Consider the following 20,737-nt stretch of genomic DNA (forward strand, 5'->3'; position numbering starts at 1 on the left):
AACAGCCAGATTAACAGTTCTGAAATAAAGCATCACTGTTTCGTTTTGCCTAAGATAAATAGCAGAACCAATCTTCTTTATCTGATTCTGTTAGCATTCACTATAACTACAAATGAATACTTACTGGCAATTGAGATCACTGCTCAAGTACATGTTTGTAAAATAAGACAGACTTTGAGAGTCTAAGAGAACATGATACTTTCATATCTAGCAGTGTGCCATGCATTTCGTTGTCCTTCTTACTAAATCCTTCTTGAAGTAAATGCCTGGCTATTATTAAGGTTATCTTTCAGCTATAGTATGTATTTCTAAGTCCGTAATTTGTGTCTTTCAGATTTTCAGTATAACAACTTCAGTGATGAAGGGGGAAGAGTCAGAACTTCTCAACTGCAGTTATGTTAATGCAGCTTTTTACTGTAAAAAGCACCTGTGTAAATAAGACAACTATTGAGAAATGAAGTTGTAAGTTTTCAGAAACTTCTTAGAAGTCCATTCTAAACAAACAAACAAACAAAAGACAACTTCACACCTTACAAGGTCTGGTGGTTCGGAATGAAGTCAGCAAATACTAAAGTGAAAATAAACCAAGATTTTTATTTTATTTCTCCATGAAGATTTTTAGAACTAGTCAAGTGATACAGTAGATTACATTCAATCTTTTTAGATGAAGGCCTGCCATCTTTTTAAAAAGATACTGTAATTCAGACAGAGTTTACTCATGACTGGAATTATTGGATGAAATGCTGTCAGGATTAAAAACTGTATGTATGTATATAATTAGAAACAGCAATTCAAATAGTGCTGGCTAGACTATACAACAAAATGCTCTTGTCACTGCAGCCTTTGCTTGCTTTCCTCTCAGTGTTAATTCCGTTTGATTAAATTGGGAACTGCTTAAGGGAGAGGCTTTTGCTTGCTTACATAGTCCTTAGTGTCCTGAAGTATTTTAAATACTGTGCTTGGGAGCTGTTTGAGTACTGCTGGTAATATGTAGTCATCAGCATATTTCTTATCTGGAGGAGGTTGCTGAATGTAATCACCCTGGAAGATATTGGGTTATTTAACTTTCTATTTCCAACTTAATCATTTAGTTTATCTGCTCCTTCTTGTTCCCTTGTGCAAAATATGTTCTTGTGGTTCACGATAAGAATGAAGTAGGTTTCTGTTCCAAGTTACACTATTAACTTCTATCTTGAATTAGAATAGAATAATTGTTCAGATGGAAGGGAACTACAAATCAAGTCCAACTGCCTGGCCACTTAAGGGCTAACCAAAAGTTCAAGTGTGTTGTTAAGGGCATTATCCCAATTCCTTTTGAATGCTGACAGGCAAGGGGCTTGAACTATCTCTCTGGGGGGTCTCCCTGAGGTCATATCTTGGCTTTCTTTTTTTCCCAGTCTTTACCTGTGTCCAGCCTTACAATCTCCCTCTTGTCCCTCCAGGAAGTCAGCAGCACCTCTAGTTTATAGTATTATAGTGTTTAGTATTGTAAGTGAACTTGCTAAGAGTATGCTTCAGTCCTGCATCCAGACTATTGATAAAAGCATTAAACAAGACTGGTCCTGGAATTAAGCCCTGACAGATGCTGGTGACAGTGCCAGCCAGATGTAGTTCAGTTTAAAACACCCCCGTGAGCTCTGCTGTTCAACCAGTTTATTGCTCCAAAACTTTTCCAAGAGCTAAGTTTAGACTAACATGTCTGTAGTTTCCTGGGCTTTCTCTCATACCTATTTGGTAGCTGAGTGGCATGCTTGCTACTTGCAATGCTGGCTAGCTTGAAATGAGCCAGGACCTCCCCAGACTCCTGTGACTTTTGGTAAATTGATGAGAAAGGCCCAGCTAGAACATTCACCCTCAGCACTCTGGTGTGAATGCTTTCAGGTCTTATAGACTTATGAATATTCAGATCATACAGCACGATTTCAGTGGCCACAAATGGAATGTTGCTGTTTCCCTAGTCATGGTTCTCCAACTTGGAGGACCAGAAAGCCCAAGATCTGTCATTAATATTAAAAGCTGAAGCAAAAAAAAGGCATTAAATCCCTCTGTATTTTGTTCTTCCTTATTTGTTAACTGACCATTTCTGTAAGTATCAGTGCAGTGTTTTCATTTGACCATTCCTTGCTACTAACATACTTAGAAAAGCTTCTTTTGTTACCTGACACAACAGAGGCCAGTGCAAACTCAAATTGCTTTTTGGCTTTTCTCATTTTCCCATTACAGATGTAAACTGCAGCTCTTGAAGCTAGACCATGCTTCCAGAGCTCATGTATTTTCTTGTTCTGCCCTAGTTCCAGGAGAAGCTCTGTGCAGGCAGGCTAACATTCTAAGCCATTTGCTTGATATGTGGCACAGTGGGATTGCCTGCTCCTGGACTGTTAAAAGGTGGTTCTTGAAAGGCAACCAACTCCCATGGGCCTCTAAATCTGCTTCAACAGATTCCCGGGGGACACAGCTAACTAGCTCCCTGGGAAGCTAAAAGTTTGCTCTCTGAAATTCCAGGGTGGCAATTCTGCTGACCTTTTTTCTCATACCCAGTTTATGTCTGGGAAATTGAAGTCTCCCATAAGGAGGAGGGCAATTGATGCTGTCTCATCTTTCCCTTATATACAGCACCTGTTCTGCCTGTCCTTCCTGAGCAGCTTATGTCCCTCCCTTCCAGCACTTATGGAACTCATCCTACCAAGTCTCTCTGATGCCGTTGAGGTTGTAGTTCTAAGAACCAAAGCTTCCATTTTGCCCCATTTGTTCCTCATGCTGTGCATGTTGGTATACAAGCATTTCAGATGTGCTCTGATTCCATAGGATTCCCTGTGGAGCAGCAGCAGAGGCAACCTCTTAAACCCTGCCATCCCCAGGCAGTGCCACACCAGCCCTTGGCCAAAGCACAGTGTTCCTAATGGTATCCCCTTCTCTAGTTGCTCCTAGTTTAAGGCCCTCATTTGGTCTCACTAGGCTACAAAAATCTTTTCTCCCATTGACCGCCATTGCTTCCTGAGCTTTGGGGTGGAGTTTGTCATTCTTGTTTGCTGTAGAAGAATAATGCTAACGCTAGTAAGAAGTTACTTGATTGCTTCTCATTCATTGGAAGAAAAATGGAATACGTTTTCAGAGAACCTGTGAAGTTGCTTTGAAAAAATAATCTTGAATAAAAGGATATCATGAACACATTGCTTACTGGTTAAATTAGGAATTATTAATGTAAGTATTTTCAGGTTAATTGAAGAAATGAACTCACACCTGAAAGTGTGAGCTACTGTAGCTTGGAAAACCAAGTAGTGTTTTGGCGAGAGGGAAACTGGAGAAAACAGTAAGCCAGTTATTGGTCTGGATAGCATAGAAGTCTGCTGTCTGAACTTTATTAAAGATGTCTCTGAGCATTAAGGGTATGATTTGACCAAGAATGTTCTTTGTAACATTTCTCTTGAACTTTGACCTAATGTGTTGAAGAAATAAAACGTATTTGAGGCAGTGTATCCCTTAGGCAGCCAGAAGAGACAAAAATCTCATAGCTCCTGGAAGAGGTTGAGATCTGTCTTCCAAAACCACTCATAGCAGAGTGACAGAACAAGATAGGATGATAGTGCAAAGCAATAAACAATGGCCATAATTGCTTGCAAGTTTATTGTACACAGAAACATCATTTTTGTTATTTTTCTGGGGCTTCCACTGTTGTTGTCGACATCAGGTGGATGAATGTCTCAATTTTTCCTGTTTTTAGGAAATAAGGAGTTTGTTCTTTGTAAGAGTCCTGAGCAATTTTCTGATTTGGAGCAGAGCAAAGAGAAGAGCCCTTTGTTACAGCACGTTTTGCCTACCTGCTGAGTTTGTAGTGATTTCTCATCCATTTGTGACCAGCTTACTCTTTTTAGCAGGAGATAGATACTGTATTTACGAAAGTAACCTTCTCAGCCCTTTTGATTATTGCCACAGTAATGTGAACAGCATCTGCAACCGTCCCTGGCCTTGTTAGTCTGCTGCTGCTCAGCAAAAAAACACAAGAAACAGTAGACATGACATCTTCTGTCATCTGGGTGGGTATTTCAGGATAGTAAACGATTCTTGTGAAGAGCTGAAACTCTGAAAAGTTGCTGGAAACTGGTAACTGTATTCATGATCTGATCTCCAAAGAGCAAGAGTCAGACTCCCTGTGAATTCCTCAAATTATTTTCCAACATCTATCTAAAAAAAACAGGCATTGTTGAAACTATTGATGTCCTTTTATTAATAGGAGTCTAAGGACTTTATCACGTAACGTGGGAAAGCAACAAAACCTGCTGTTAGTCTGTGATACTCTCACATGATATCCTGCTTGGGGGTATTTGGCCATAACTTGGAATTCTTGAAAAGGATGTGGTTTATCTGGTTTTTTTTCTTTTTCTTTTTTTTTTTTATACTTTTTTTTTTTTTCTTTTTTTCCTGTAGGAGGAGGAAGGTGACCGATAAGTTGCTTCAGGGATTGCTGTATGTTTTGTATGCCCAACTTATCTTGTGAATTACTGTTTTGGAATAGAAATGTTACATGGTATTTTGAGGAGAGTAAAAAAGAAAAACAGTTTTTTGTTTTTTTTTTTTTTCTAGTGAAACTTTTCCATTCAAGGCCAGGCTGGATGTGCTTTAGGCAGCTTGGTCTAATAGTTGGTGACCCTGCATTTGGTAGGGGGGTTGAAAGTAGATGATCAATTGTGGTCCTTTGATTGTGGTCCTTTCCAACCCAGGCCATTCTATGATTCATACCAGGAATTTCGCACAGAAACAGTTAAATTGCACTTAAATTTATATCTCTTTTTAATTTTTTTAGGGTTTTTTTTTTCTTTCCAATTTTGTACATTAATGTTCTTCTAAGAGCACTGGCAACTTTGAATAGAAATAAAAGCAAAGTTTTGAGATGTTGTCTGTATGTAACATATAGTGGAGGGAATTTTTGTACATCTGATTTCTGTATTTAAGTGTTGTTAATGTCAATTGTTTTCAACCTAGTTACTTTTCAAAAGTGACTTCAAAATTGTTTTCAAAATTTGAAATAAATGTAAGTACTTAAGTTTACATCACCACCATGCTCATGTATGGAGAAAGCTTGATTTTGCTCTGAAGCCTGTGGGGAATCATGGATGGGAGGACTGGGTTTATTCCGGTAGGGTTGACTCAGTGGAAGATAATCTGGGCTGAGAACGTCTCCAAGTATTGCCTATAGAATCATAGAATGGCCTGGGTTGAAAAGGACCACAATAATAATCTAGTTTCAACCCCCCTGCTGTGAGCAGGGTCACCAACCACCAGACCAGGCTGGCCTTGAATAGGTAAGTTTAACTAGAAAAAAACCTGCTATTTCATTTTATCATCCCTGTTATTTTGATAATTAATACACTCTTCCCCCACTTTCCTTACTGGAAGTGGGCACTCCCAGTCTTTATGGGCTTTTCACCTCTGTGTGCCAGAGAGGTAATACGTTAAGCTCTTTTTGTGGGCAGGTGAAGATGAATGGCTCAGAGCTTTCTATTGCTCTTTCTAAAGGAAGCATAAACTATCTGGGCAAAACAAAACATTTGATGAACTCTTAACATTTTATTACTTCCAGAATTTTGCTTATGATGTTGTTATGGGTTTGAGGCTGGCTTTCTAAGGACAGTGCTTACTAGCAATGTAGTTATGGTTCCCGTTATGGTCTCTTCTACTTCCTGCTTGAGTAACTTCTGAACTCTTGGTCAACTGCAATCAAATCTGTCAGAGGATTAAAAAAAATTGGAAAGAAAAAAAAAAAAAAAAGCCAAAATGAGAATCACAGATTCACAGAATGGACAGGGTTGGAAGGAACTTCAAGGATCATGAGTCTCCAACCCCCCTGCCACATGCAGGGCCACCAACCTCCACATTTAACACTAGACCAGGCTGCCCAGGGCCCCATCCAACCTGGCCTTGAGCACCTCCAGGGACGGGGCATCCACAGCCTCTCTGGGCAGCCTGTACCAGCATCTCACCACTCTCTGTAAAGAACTTCTCCCTGACATCCAACCCTAATCTTCCCTCCCTAGAAGTCCCTACAAATATGAATACTGGTAGGTCATTAGAGAGAACCTACAGTTTTTTTGAGGATAACTGGTATGTTTACCCATACTGTTTTGCTACCATCTTTCTGGCCCCTGCATAGTTTTTGTTTCACCACGCTACGTGTTCTTGCTGGGAGGATCAAAGAAGGCAGAGGAAAGAGCTCACGCAGCAGAGATTGGGGTGTGAAGAATACTGATTTAAACCAACTTGTTACTACTTCAGAATGGTGTTGCAAGTTGAAATGTCAATGCTTGTATTTCCATTACAATAATTCTGAATACACGGTAAGTTTATAACGTAATGAATATGACAGATGGTTTTCAGATAAATAATATCTGCTCTCCATCCCAGAGTTCTTCAACCCAAACATTAATCAACCAAAAAAACCCTACAAAGTTACTTAGCATTAGAGTGAATTCTTATCTCTTTTAACCTTCATTTTCATATGTAACAAACCCTGAGCTGCTGGAATCAGCTGTCTGCAGTTGCAGAGTTTAATTTCTGCAAAGATAGAGCCCTTGGGTATGTACCCCTTGGGGCTCCAATGAAATGTAAAATGAAATCTCTGGTTATGGAAGATGGATGTAATATTGACAATAAAGAGCAAACAAATTAATCTCTCACTGGAGAATATTGATCTTTTATTTCTGTTTTAAACTCTAAGTTGTCTTCTCAAGTCTGAAAAGAAGTCTTGTCTTTCTGCTCCTATCCTCCCGTGTCTGCCTGCCTTAAATGCCTTTCTTGTCCTTCTGCATAGTGTGGGAAATGGAAGCAGGGAGAGAATCTCTGCTCGTGTCTCTCCTGCTCTCTTTTTGACTTGAGTGTAAAAGCTGCCTGTGCCATACAGTTGAGTGTTACATCTGTGGCAGTTATGAGAACTCTTCTCTTATAGGGTTTGCTTGTAGTTTTGAAAAATAGAAGCGTAGTAATAAAGATAGTGAGTACGCTTCAGAGATTGGAAATGCCATATGGGTACATGTGTGATTTTAAACTTTTGAGATGATGCCTTCTGTGCATGAAATTAGTATTGGCCACGTTGTCTAGCATTAGGGTGAAGGTTTCTGAGTTATGTACCATGCTTGATTGCTTTGCCGAATTATGAGGGAAAAAATCAGTATTTTTTTTCATGAATTGCAACTGATGGGGAGACTGATGCACAGAACTGCTGGGTTTTTGTTGTTGTCATTTTATTGTTTTTTTTCTTTTTTTTTTTTTATTTTATTTCTTCAGTGACATCTGTGGAGTGTATGTGTAGTAGGTTCCCAAGTTGGAAGCTAGAGGAGTATGTGGGAAGTGTGCAAGGGGGTTGGGGAGAGGGGAACAAACAAGAAATTGAGACAAAAGGAAATTGTTGGTGCAAGTTAATGTCTTTTCTTAGTGATATTGATAAATTTCTGCTCAAGCAGTCTAAATAATTCTCCTTCTGGTTCTGCTTCCTTTGCTTTTCTCCTGTTGCCTGGAAAACATGAGTGGAATCTAGTAGGACAAGAGGCTGCTTTCGCATTGTTTGGTGGCTCCGTGGCTAGCTATTGTCCCCTCAGCTCAGGCAATTCATGTCAGTCTTTGTGTGGAGCAAGAAAAATGTTTTCCCTGTGCTTTTTTTTTTTTTTTTTTTTCATTAAAGATTAAATTTCTGGACTCTAGGCTGCTTTTATTTGAAAAGCAAGCAGTGTTAAGAGTATCACCCGCCGACTAAAGTGTTTTTCCTTGCGATGTCAGCTTTAGCACTGTATTCATCTTATTGAATTTGTGAGGTGATTGAGGGGTAAAGGAGTCTTGCCATCTAGTTTTGTTTTTTAATGTATTTTGTTTAAACAAAGGAACTTTCAGCAAGGCAGTGCATTACATGATTTTTTTGGTCAGGAGTGAAAAACAGATCTCTGCCAACGTTGTATGATTTCAGCAGTTGGAACCAGAGCCAATTTTGCTCTTTAGTAGGAGCGGAGCTGTTATACTTGGTAAAGTAATGCAGCATTGGACAGTGTCACTGAGATCTTGTCAGTTGTGGCTGACTTAATTCTGTTCTTTACTACATCGCTGATTATTTATAAATGAAGATCGTTTTTGAAGACGTTGTTTGAAGAGAACTGAAACATAGCTATTTTCTCCTATTAAGACACTCATGGATGTATAGGGTAGTGCAAGAAATTAAACATTTAGATCTTACACAAGTAGCTGTTCTTACAAGTAGCATTTATACTGCTTCTTCATTGCCTTGGTTTGTCCTGTACTAATTGATTATGTGGTGGTACAGTTAATACACTGAAAATGGAAGATGCTGTAACTGTGTGTTTTTCTTTTAAAATTTTCAGGCATCCATTAATAAGCTAAAAGTGAAAGAACCATGGCTCAGTTTCCAACACCTTTTGGGGGTAAGTTGTTCATAGTGTATTCTGATATATTCTTATATGCAAAAATTCTTCATGAATGCGTTGTCTTCCAAATATGTCCTGTATTGAAGTGTTTTTTGGTCTTGCATCTTTCTGAAGCGATACCTTACCTTACCTGCCTCGTGATGTTTTTGCAGACCCATTAGAAAACATGCTTGAAATCTTGCAAAGGCATCTTGGGAGGGTCAAGCAGAAAAGCTGCACCATTTCCCTTTTTGCACATTGTTCCATTGCAGTCTTCAGTTTGTAACTAGGGCAGATCCAGGTGACTCAGCCACTAACAGCAGTGCTTATCAACATTCTAAAGGTACCTGGTCGTATCTGCCTAAGTTTCCCTGCTCAGGCCTGTCTTTTATTTATTTATTTATTTATTTATTTATTTTCTCCCCCCCCCAGAGGAAATTCTAAAATGCTACTTAAGCATGACAAATTCTTGCTTCACAAGCACTGTTGGCAGTTGAGAAACAGATGTGATTTTTGTTTTAGGACTCTTGGATTTTTTCATTGCTAAAGCGTATGGCACATGCCTTTGTATGCCATCACTTCATACATTGTCCCAAAATCTGTGTTTGGATTGGAAACGAAATGCTAGTAACTATTGGAACTTGTTTGATTCCACTTGAATGATGCATCTGTTGTGGACTTTTTTTCTGAAAATGCAGATATGGTTCTCGTATGTATGTATATGTTTATGCGGATACAAGTATACATAAATAAACAAAAATGCATATATGTGTTTATGTATGTAAATATGTAAATATATAAATGGATGTCTAGTTTTTGGGATGTGAAATATCTAGGAATTAAATTTCTATCTTGTGTTAGAGTTCCAGTAAGAGACTTCAGTAAAAAAAAAAAAAAGCACATTGTTCAAAGTATGTTAGAGGGAGGCAGTTGTTTGGATGCAATCTCTGCCACTGTGACAAAGCACATAAAACATATCAGAAGAAATTTATCTTTGCAATTGCACAGCCAGAACAAATATATAATAGGAAGCTGCCATTCACTGCCTTGATTATCCATCCCTTTGGAATTACATCTTGTTTGGTGCCAGACGTACTCAGTTGTGAGCAAAACTGGCTACTGAAAGTTTTCATCAAATAAATTCACTGATCAAGTCCTGTAGGATACACCTCTAGATTATATAGAAATGTATGAAAAGCTTCCTTTTATCCTGATTTTTTACTCTCTGAGATCAGTCATGATGTGAATGGAATCTACTGGTTTGGACTCATATTTCCTTGTGTTTATAGTTAGGGCTGTGCTTTGCATGCACCCATATTTAAACACAAACATTCTTACAGAAACTCTTGTCTTCAAAGCATTTTAATCTACCATCTTCAGAGAGTTCTTATTGCATTGCAGATGGATACCAGCTTTCTTTTTTCAACTTTATGATAACTTTTACCATTTGATCTTGCATATGTTGTCCAGGATCTTGTTAACTGTACTATGTGGCTTTAGGAAGGAAGGAATTTACATTTCTTCTCATACAGCTTTTCCAATCTGGCTGCTCTACAGCAAGTAGCTTAAAATAAGCATGTGGCTAATGTAGTTTCTGGAGTATCTTTAATTTCAAACATGGTGTGAGAGATGCCTGTTACAATATTTGTACTTAAACCAAATCTACCAGGCAGCATCATATATACTCTGTGAAAAATTACATGAACAATCTAAGATTGCTATGAGAGGAAACAAATGGGGTTGTAAAGAAATTTTCAGTTCTTGTGGGGGAATTATTCCCCTATTCAAGAATCTGTCATTTACTGTTACCTGCACTGTTCAAGATGCAGGTGAAATTTATGCAATCTCCTTCTGGGGTGAGCTTTTACTCCGAATGTATAATCTCCAGTATTCACCTCCATGCAAATATACATAGTTCTGGTTTTGTTTTTATTTCGCTTCTTTCTTTTTGAAGAATATTCCAGTTTGCTTGGGGAATGAGAACGGAAAGAGAACAGCACCCACCATTTAAATTGGAGTGACTCACGGACGTTCTAGAACACTGCTCATTTTAAGGATGACTATTTAAATGAAGTGAATGTGCATAATAGGCTTTTTATAATTGCTGGGGAGAATGTGGTGTTCAACCTTCAGTTTGTTTGTTCATGAGAAGAAAATGTCCATTTCATGTATGAGAGTGCACTGCATCACTTCTGCAGATGTGATGATTGCCAAGCCTTTTATAAGAAGAGAAGCTTAGAGCGCTTGCTGCTGCCTTCAAGGATAACTTTCTGATGAGTCAGTTTTGTGGTTTGGTGGCTGCTTCCTTTGCATTCAAATATATTGCAGTGCACCGCAACTTCTACAGTGGCATCCAGGATCTGAAGCCATGAATGATGTCTTAGTGCTGGGAAAGATCCTCCTTCATGCTCTCCCGTGGATCTCATTGTTTCCTCATATAGCAAAAGGTGGAGATGAGGCATCAGAGATGCCATTCATAGCCCTCCTGAAGAGACTATTACACTTGCTTGACTTAGCTTCAGCTCTTTTGATGTTCATATCCCGAAGAGGAGATCTACAGTTTTAACACTGACCAAATCTCTATCGGGAAGAAGAAAATACAGTCATCTGTTTTAGTTTCAGGGAATCCAGAGAAAAAAGCATTAATTTTTGTTTTGAAATAGTTAATAACATTTTTTTATTATCTCAGATCAAAAGAGTTTTAGTTTGGGGTTTATTTCTTTTGGGAATTGATAGGAGGAGCTGTTTTTTGCTTTTTTTGTGGTGTTTTCAGTGGGGGAGAGGGATACTGGAGTCATGTACACCTCAGTTGGGCTAGAGCAAGTCAGAGACTCATTACAAATGCCATGGTATTTTTCTTTTATTCAAACTGTATTCAAGAAATTTTCTTTGCACGTGCACCCTACTGCATCCAGCTTTCTGATCTTATGCCAGACAAGAGCAGTCATGTTTCCATTACAGGCAGATGCTCATCTGCTGTTAGTTGGCCTAGGCTGCATACTGGTCATAAAGCCTTGGCACCATTTTTTTTTCTCCTGCCAGAAGTTTGCGGGGGAGATTATTGCTTATACTAACTGTTGTCTTTTGGAACATTCATATTCAAAGGAGAATCCAATTTAATTCATACAGGCAGCACAGCTCTGAAAGCTGTTTACAGTGCCTCTGTTTCTTTGGGGTACTCCTGAATAAATGGATGTCCTTTCTTTGAATGAGTTATTATCAACCTGCCTTCTTCTAGAAATTCATAGATTATCTGAAGCAGAGATGAGAATTTGTTACCAAAAATGTAATTTTTATGTAAGTAATGAAACTTAACATTTAAAAGGATGTTTCTCTCCCAGTTGTCCATTTTGTTTTCTCTCAAAGTACATTTTGCCACATGAAAGAAGTTTTTAATTAGAAGACATTTAGGAGGCAGGAAATCCTCCTTTTCCTCTTATCTGCTGAGTTTGTTTCTGCCTCACCCTGCAAGCAGTTTGAAATCCTTGCTGTAGAGATTTGTGGGCCCTATAGCCTGAAATTGAATCTCTGAGAGTTTAGTGCTGAGACAGCGTGAATGTTAACTCTCCTCTTTATTCCCACAAAACAGTAATTCCATTAACTTAGATGCCTTCAGATCATTGCATGTGTATACAGTAGGAGTTACAGGAAGTTGCACCAGCATAAAATACTTCTCAGGATGTTGAAATCACAATGTGTTACTGGTCTACAAAGTGTTGAGATGAGTCTGCAATACATTATTAGTGAAATGTCTGGAAGAGGAGAGAAAATGCTGAAAAAAATGAAAGTAGAACTAAGGAACACGTTGTTGGAGCATAGTCCTGTAGAAGATGTAGTAAATCTCAATGCAAACTAAATGCTTCCAACTTACAAGCGTGGTGTGAATAATCTGGGCTGCATAACATGATCTGATTACTCAGACTTCTCAGTTTCAGAGGAAGGATGAGTGTATTCCTGAACTGCGTTTCTCAAATGGTGCTGTTGTTGCCTGTGAAAATTGTTAGCTGTCTTGTTGTATCACACTTCTCCTAGACAGGTGTGGAGACTTACAAGACACAAGAGTACAGGACTACATAATACCCATCTCATGAATTGACATACCTTTTCAGTTAGAAGAACTCGAGTTGCGTGGTATGTGCTCTTTGAGGCAGGTGGCCCCTTGCCCGCTGAATATTTAGTTTTGTGACTAATCTGTGTTATATCCTCTGATGTTGTCTTTTAACAGCCCATTTTAAAGTTTGATTGCGCTGTAGGTAGCCTAATTGTGACTTAAGATTCCCCTGAGCCACATGAGTGAATCAGTGCTCAGCTGTCATCGTAATTTGTTAACATGTAGTTCTACTATGATCACAAGTACCAACTGGCTGTTTAAGAATTCATAGAGCTTTCAGCTAGAGACTTTGGAGGAATAGCTTCTGCGTATTTCCCTGTTGTTTTCATAAGTCCAATATAGGATGATATACTCAGAAATAGGGAAGCTTTTTTTAGACGATATTTTTTAATTATATTTCTGCATCTCTTTTCAACTAGGCAACCTGGATATCTGGGCTATTACTGTGGAGGAGAGAGCTAAACATGATCAACAGTTCCACAGTCTGAAACCAACATCTGGATTTATCACTGGTAATGGAAGAGATTTCACTTCTAATTTCATTTAATTGCATCTTAGGTAATTGAGCCTAAGTATGTACAGAGCTGCCTAGGAGAAAGTAGGGTGTAAGAATTTAGAAAATTGAACATCTCTTGTTCACTTTGCATCACTTTGTTATTTGTATGTCTCACTGTTGACTCAACCATTTCTGACACTATACTGTATACACACACTATTCCTGGTTTATGCCACTTGATTTTTAAGTACAATTAAAATTGTTTGTAACTGGCTTTATAAAGCAGTTCTGTTGTGTAGAGACAGCTGTCATAATAATTCAGGATGTGGAATCACCTCGATACACAGTGATATTTATAGTGTTTCTAATGTCCTTAATGAAGTAACTCACTATCCCGAGTCTGGCTGAGATGGAATTAAATTTCTTCATGGCAGCCCATATGGTGCTATGTTTTGCATTTGTGACTAAAGCAGCATTAATAACACAGTTTCGGCTATTGCTGACCAGTGCTTACATGGCCTCAAGGCTTTGTTTGTTTCTCATGCTGCCCCCTGCAGTAGGTAGGCTGGGGGTGGATAATAAGTTGTGAGGGGTCACTGCCAAATCAGTTGTGCTAAACCAACCAGAAGCATATGCTGTATTGGCATGCTCAACAAAAACGACAAAAAAATAATAGTTTATAAGGGTTCAGTTGTCTTCCAAAGTAGCTGTTGCTCAGAAACAGACTGGGCACTGGTTGCCTGTTTGAGGTGGTGAGAGTTTTTACCTGTGTACTGCTTGTATATTTTTTTTTCATGTTTCAGTTATCTGTATCTTGACCAACAAGCTTCCCAAGTTTTCACACTTTTCCAATTTCCTCTCATCTTGTTTTGTGGAGGGAAATGACTGAATGATGGCGTGGGTCTTAATTTCTGCCCGGGAACAACCTGTTACACTAACATACCGAGAGAATAAGAAGTCTATTCAAAAAATTTGTCAATTTAACTGAAGTCTGATTCAGAAACTGTGCATAAAGTAGTGAAATTGGTGTGGATGACCTCTTAAAAAAATCTAAATGGCAAAAGTTGGTATAAATTGTGGCAAGCAAGACTGAAGTAAAGGCTGCACAGTTCCCACTAATTTTTCATTAAAACCCACTGATAGCTTTGGCTTTAAAGGCACTGTGATGTCTGCTATTTTGTTTGTTTTGTTTTACTACCTTAAAATATCTTCAGTCCTATCTAAACTCTTACACTCAATGGAAGTGTGAGGCATATCAATGTGTTACCTTTTTTTGCTGTCTAATCCATCAAACAAATTTCCAGAGTATCAAATCAGTATCACACATCACACTAGTGCATACCTCCAGTTTTATTGTTTCTGTTCTGTTATGTGATAGACTTGATGTAAAAATCTGTTATGGTTCAGTGTGCAAGTTAGTACTGTTTTTATTGACTTCTTCTGATATTTAGTGCTATTTCTAGTTTGTTTACAAATCTCCTTTACAGGTCACAACATTTCCAAGTGCCCGATTTTTTTTGTAATTGTTTTTCTGTCCTTACTTTTAATTCATACTTGGAAAAATGAAATGCACTATTACTGTCGTTAAAGGTTGCTTATCAGACTCACATCAGGATGAAGACCACTTCAGTTAGTGCCAGCTGACTGGCACAGTACTAACAAAAAATCAGGAAGTTTGTATTGGTATAAACCTTCTTGGGAAGAAACTTTTTTTTTTGTTCTCACAAAGAGTATGTTGCTCAAAGAGAGCCACTGACACAGATTAGGGACTGTGAGTTTCCCGTTTTCCTGAATGTTTATGTCCAGTTGTCTTCAGGTGCTGACTATTGCAGAGTGAAACAGCACACGCTTGCTGCAAATATCTTGTAGGTTCTCAAGTGACAAACCCAATTTAAATCTCTTGTTCTGTTGTGTATGCGTAGCATTAAGTATTTATGGCTTTACTGTTACTTCTGATTTAGATATTTTGATATTCATAATTTCCTCCTTACTCTTATATGTATTTTTAGCATTTTCTGAAATGATGTCCTGTTTATTTTATAGGTGATCAAGCTAGAAACTTTTTTTTTCAGTCTGGGTTACCTCAGCCGGTGTTAGCACAGATATGGTAAGTATATGCAGTGGGGGAACATTGTAGTTGTCAGTTTGAAGCTAATTAGTACAGATTTGGACACTAATAATATTTTATATACTGGCATTTAAAATCACCCGTTTTGTCGTGTGTGCTTCCTGAAGTCTACAGTGCAAATATGCTTTCTAGTATAATTTAGCATGAGTTTTTAAGTTACTTTTTCAGCTATTGGAAGTAGCCATCCTACAAATGGCATTTCTGAAGTTAGTGATTTGGAAACTTCATTTCAAACCACTAAATGCTTTCTGCTCTGTTAAAACTTCACTAACAGAATTAGTAAGCATAGTAAGTAGTAGTAAAAATATTTATTACTGGACAACCTATGTAACACCAACAAAATTTGTTACTAAATTAAGATTGGCAGTAGACTATTTCTGTTATAGTTAGAAATACAGTTTGAAATCTTGACATTTTTACTATTTCTTGGTGAACTTAAATACCTTAAAATGTGCATTGCTGTGTATTACGCATCACACACATTTCTACAGTCTCCCAGTTCTTCGTGCTGGAGAATTTCCTCTCCAAATTACATGAACCTTCTGGATTCAGGAATGCTAACTTACATAGGCTGTTCATTATAATTTTCATTAGTTGTGTTACTGCAGGAACTTTATTGATTGGAAAAAGCCACAAGAGCAACTTTTGGCAAATGTGTTAACTTTTTCTCTGATGTTATCTGTTGAAAAGAGAGAGTGGTTTTTTGCACTTACAAAAACTTTTTGTTGTAATAAGGGCTTCTAAAAGCAGAATCCTACACAGAATGGAGAAGGAATGTTATTTTCATTCAAGAAAAACATTTGCTTTGGAAATATGCATGCCTTAAAGAAGGGCTGAGTTTACATGGGTTTTAAATAAATAGTTTACTTTGGTTTAGAATTACTTTTGTCTTACAAATATCAAATCTGATCTGGTTACCTTAGTTGCAGGGAGACTCAGTGGAAGTTCAAATGTCCCTGTGGAACTTCTCTTGCCTCTTAATTAAAAAGCAAAAGAAGTTTTGTCTTAAACAAAAAAGCCTTTCTCCAAAATCATTCCATAGGCATGAGCTTTAAATAGGTGTTAACAAAACTAAACAGTTGTAAATAGTCTGACTTAAAAATCTCTTCCTCTCTGAATTATTCAGTTTTTCAGTCTCTTGAGAGGGAGAGAATCATTCCACTAGTTCTGTAGTTGTCATAGAGACAAGACCTGAACTTGCACAATTTTTAAATAAAGCTGAACTAAAACTTATTCATGCTGCCTTTGTAAGTTGTACAAAACAATGTAGATATCTCTCCTTTTCACCATCTCTTCTTTTTTTCAATTATCTCTGAATTAAGAGAAGTAATTACCCAAGTGAAAATCTAGATCGCTTGTATGCATTCTCAGTTGGAATTAGAGTAACCAAGCAAGACAGTGTTTTCATAGTGGGTATAAAAATAAGAATCCTTAAAAAAAAAAAAAAAAAAGTAAAGAAAAATAAAAAGAGAAAAAGAAAAAATAAAAAGAAAAGAAAATCCTTATTTTCCCACCGCTTGAATCATTTAACTCTTTTGATGAATCGGTGAATGCTTGTAACCTCCCATGTATTAATACTGTCCCACAGAAACAGTAGCAGTCAGACTGTTCAGTGACATGAAGTCCATTTCAGTCGCCGAAGGATGTCACAGTGTGTTCCAGACCACACTGAAAAATGTGGATCATTGTTTGCTTTAACTCCCAGAGTTAAAACTTGGAAGTGGCACACTTGCTTTGTGAATCTGGAAGTTAATAGCAGTATCCTAAGGCTACTGTTCTGAATCTGAGCAACTTATACAAATCTTCAAATTACTTTTCTGATACTAGAAATGTGGAATTGTATGCATATTGAGTGTTGCAAGCATTTTCTTATTTTTAATGATTGTACTTACTTGAATACAGCTTATTACATCAATAACAGATGCAGACAAGAGCGTAGCATTTGTTTTGTAAAGGAATCTTATCTATCTGTGTGGCAGATAATAGAATCGTATCTATGTGTAAATAAGCCTATGCTAATAGAAAGTTTTGTCTGTTTTGTTGGCTGTGGAAGTTCCTATATAGAAAAACACAACTGGGAAAGCAATTGCGGAGGGGATTGGCCTAATGAGTGACTGGCCAGCTTTCTGCAGAAAAAACAAGCCCTCTGTGAATTTCCAAACATATTATCTCTTGAGAGAGAGTTTTGTTTTAGTGAGCAGTGTAATGACAGTAGCTATCTTATGTTTTAATTTTAAATAAAACTGCCATTTTTCTATCACGGAAAAACACTTCAAGAAACACCAGCTAGCTGAAGCATCAGTTAAATGTCTTCTTCAGGGACTGCTTTGAGGATATTCTGCAGTTGGTGGAACTGCTTTCTGAGATGCACCTCCAAAGAGTGTATCTTCTTTTAATTTTAATCTGGGTCCTCAGTATAGCAAATTAATGGAATTATTATAGTCTGTCAAGTATGGTTCTAGTCTGTCCTTTATAAACTTTGTAGTATGCCAAGCTGGTAATGTACTAAGAAGCCTCTAAGTAGGCTTTGAATCAAGAGCGCAATGGCTTGAAAGATAGCTGTTTTTAAGTAGGTTATAATCTGGCTTTCTTCTAACGCTCTCCTGAGTGGTGGCCTTTAAAAGCATTTTCTGTGTAGCCTGTCTCTCTTGAATTAAATGGGAAGGAAAATAATCAATGCCAGCTGCTTTCATCCATTTGGAGTTATTTGTTTTATTTGGGACAAACTAAAGCTACTGGTTGACACTACTTTTCCCAGACATAGGCTTCTTTCACAAGTTCACAACTTAATTTCATGGAGATAGATATTTTGTAGCCTAATAATAAGCACATTGGAAAGAAAAAAAAATGAGTGCGCGCTTAGTTTCTGCCTTTTATAGATGCAGAAATAATCAAGTTGTTTCTGCGTTCTGCAGAACAGAAGAGAAAAAAGCAGGGAGAGATCTGTAGGGAAAGAATCTGATCAGCACCTGAAATCAAGCATGGTGATGAAGCCCGCTGTAATTTTTATCACAGGCATGTATATGAAATGCAATCAATATTTAGTCAATGTTTAATCCATTTACTGCTCTCCACAGGTTTCCGGTCAGACGTTAAGTGAAACAAATTTAAGGGCATTACATTCTTCCAGATTTCATTATAAGCAGAACAGTGTAATTAGGTAGTGTTTACTGTCAGCCACTTGCTGCCTTGAAAGTGATGTTTATTCAAAAGTAGCACTGTAATCTAACGGTAGGACAACTAGATTCAATCATTAGAAATGGAACTTTGTCCTGTGTGTTCACTAAAGATTTTGCCAGAAAAAAGCAGATTTTGTTAGCAAGCTGTAAAAACTGGTATAAATTTTGTAGCATATACTTTATTTTTTTTTTCCCACTGAAATTCATAGTCTTCAATTAACTAACAAAGTCACTGATGCAGAGTAAGTGAGCTGAACCAGCAGTAAGACTGGTGCATGTTAAAGTTTCTTAATACTGGTCAGTTAATGTTTTCTCACCTTGAATGCAAGGGCTTACATGTTCTTACAATAGGTAGTGTTTGTAGAATTGAGGTTGTAGAATTTGTAGAATTGAGGTTGCCTACAGTAGAACTTATTACTCTTATGCATTTTCATGGCCTTGTATTTCACCATGCCTTTGCTTCAGTGATGAAAGGCCTTCACTTGTATAAATCAGTTTTTTATTTGTTTGCATGTTTGTAGAAGGCACTTAAGTTGAAAAAATAAGAAGATGCAGAGATGTAAGGAGCATTGAAACTATTAGTTTGAGTTGTCAGTGCTAGTTGGTCCCAGTGGAGCTGGCTGACTCCTCCATGTGTTGAGGAAGGTGTCTCCTTTGGGAGGACTACTGGTTAATTGGAGTGCAGTCAAAAATCTGCTAGAATAGGTTTCTCCAGACTCTTTTCTCTGACACTATATGAACATCTGCGTGTCTTCTACCTATATAAACCTGTTTTTGTTCTCCCTTTTCCACTAGGCATCCGACAGGAAAATGACTAAGCAATCACTGAACTAAACTTTCATTAAAAAAACACACATTTTCCCTACTGATATTTTTGTGTTTTCTTTAGTTTCCTTCAGAAATGTGTGGTGTCTGCTTGTAAGCATCAATTAAATGAAACTAATTATCTTCTCCTAGCTTCCATTGTTTTTTTTAACACTATATTTTCTAATGAAGTTATTTTACCCTGTTCGTTTACTGTATGTTGGTTTGATTTCTAATACAAAACCCACAGAAGAGAGCACCTCAGAAAATAAATTTAGCAATTAAGTTTCTGACATTCCCACTCTCCACGTAACTTTTTTCTTCTTCACCTGTGAATATTTCAGGCTTGTAAGATTTGCGGTATATTTTTCTCCCAGATGAGACTTTTAGAAATCTGACATCGCTGTTCATAGGTGGTAACGAATGTATATGAACTTCTTTGGGTCTGAAAAGAAAAATGTATGTGAGGAAGCAAATTAAAATATCCTGAGAAATCCTGTTCATTATAAGCCCGAGTGATGGACACATTTATTATTTACTACTACTGCAGTCTAACCTTGCCACTCCTAGGAGAGAGGCTTCCTCTGCCTTTACTAGGGTTCTCTCACTCATTTCTGCAAGTTGCATGAAAACAAAAGTATTATATTTCTGTTTTTCTTTAGCCAGCCCATTGCTTCAGGTGGTACCAATACTTTATTTGCTCTTTGTGGAGGAGTGGTCAGACGCTGAAACTTCAGAGCATGGTGCTCTGCAAGGAACAGATACTCATTCCAAAGCTGTACGTCTCTTGGTCCAGTTTTGCCATGCTAGTTTTGTCTTTTCCTTTTGCTGGTTGGACTACTAGACATGAAGTCTGACTATTGCAATAAGCTACTTTTAACTGAATATTAGTGAAATGAATCACATACTAAGCTGTGAAACTTGAATCCAAATTGCATTATGCTGTGTGGATCCCAGAACCAATTTTGACTACAAATTTGGGCTTTCAAAAGCTAAGTGGAATTAAAGCAAAGTTTGAAGTTACTGTAAAGCAGACAGCTTTGATATGTAAATTAAACTTCACTGTGATACAGAGCTTCAGAAGACAACATTTAGATATTCACACAGCCAAAACTTGTTTTTGAATGGAATGTATGCATTAATTCAGTATTTTAGAGGGAGTGGTGTAATGCACACTTCTCTTTGTGACTATAAGTCCCACCATCTCTTTCAGTTCACTCTTAAGACTTTCATCTTTAAATAATGCTGGCAGATTCTTGGTAGTTTTACTTTATTTTACTCCACTATGGTCAGAAGGTTGCTACAATGGTGAAAATGTCTTGAAAGTATTAGTTTATCTGGTTTTCACAAAGTGCTACTGGCGCTCTAAACCAGGGTAAACACTTAAGATATGTGGTTGATCTGCTGAGATCCTAGGTCTCTTTTCTTTTTGGCATGGACTGGGAGGGTTTTCATTACTTCAAATGCTATGCCACTGTGTTTACCAGACTACCTACTTGTTTAAATATAAATTATAAATAACTGTCAGTTTATTGCAGTACTGTTTTAATAACTTTTGACGTACATGTATGAAAACTTTTGTTGTTATTTTGTTGTTGATTTGATCTAGAAATAAAA

At 37.5% G+C, this 20,737-nt stretch overlaps 1 protein-coding gene across 7 annotated transcripts in view; it reads left to right on the plus strand.

Moving 5' to 3' along the window:
- The window catches only part of ITSN1 (intersectin 1), a 116,278-nt gene that overhangs the window by 18,980 nt on the left and 76,561 nt on the right, over positions 1–20,737 (plus strand). For all 7 annotated transcript variants that reach the window (XM_048953899.1, XM_048953881.1, XM_048953872.1 and 4 more), the window contains 3 exons: positions 8,361–8,420; positions 12,933–13,025; positions 15,053–15,116. In XM_048953899.1, the coding sequence (XP_048809856.1) occupies positions 8,393–8,420; positions 12,933–13,025; positions 15,053–15,116 (185 nt within the window). In that variant the 5' untranslated portion in view covers positions 8,361–8,392. The remainder of the gene's footprint in view (positions 1–8,360; positions 8,421–12,932; positions 13,026–15,052; positions 15,117–20,737) is intronic.

This window comes from Lagopus muta, chromosome 1 (assembly GCF_023343835.1).
Source record: "Lagopus muta isolate bLagMut1 chromosome 1, bLagMut1 primary, whole genome shotgun sequence".
NCBI lineage: Eukaryota > Metazoa > Chordata > Aves > Galliformes > Phasianidae > Lagopus > Lagopus muta.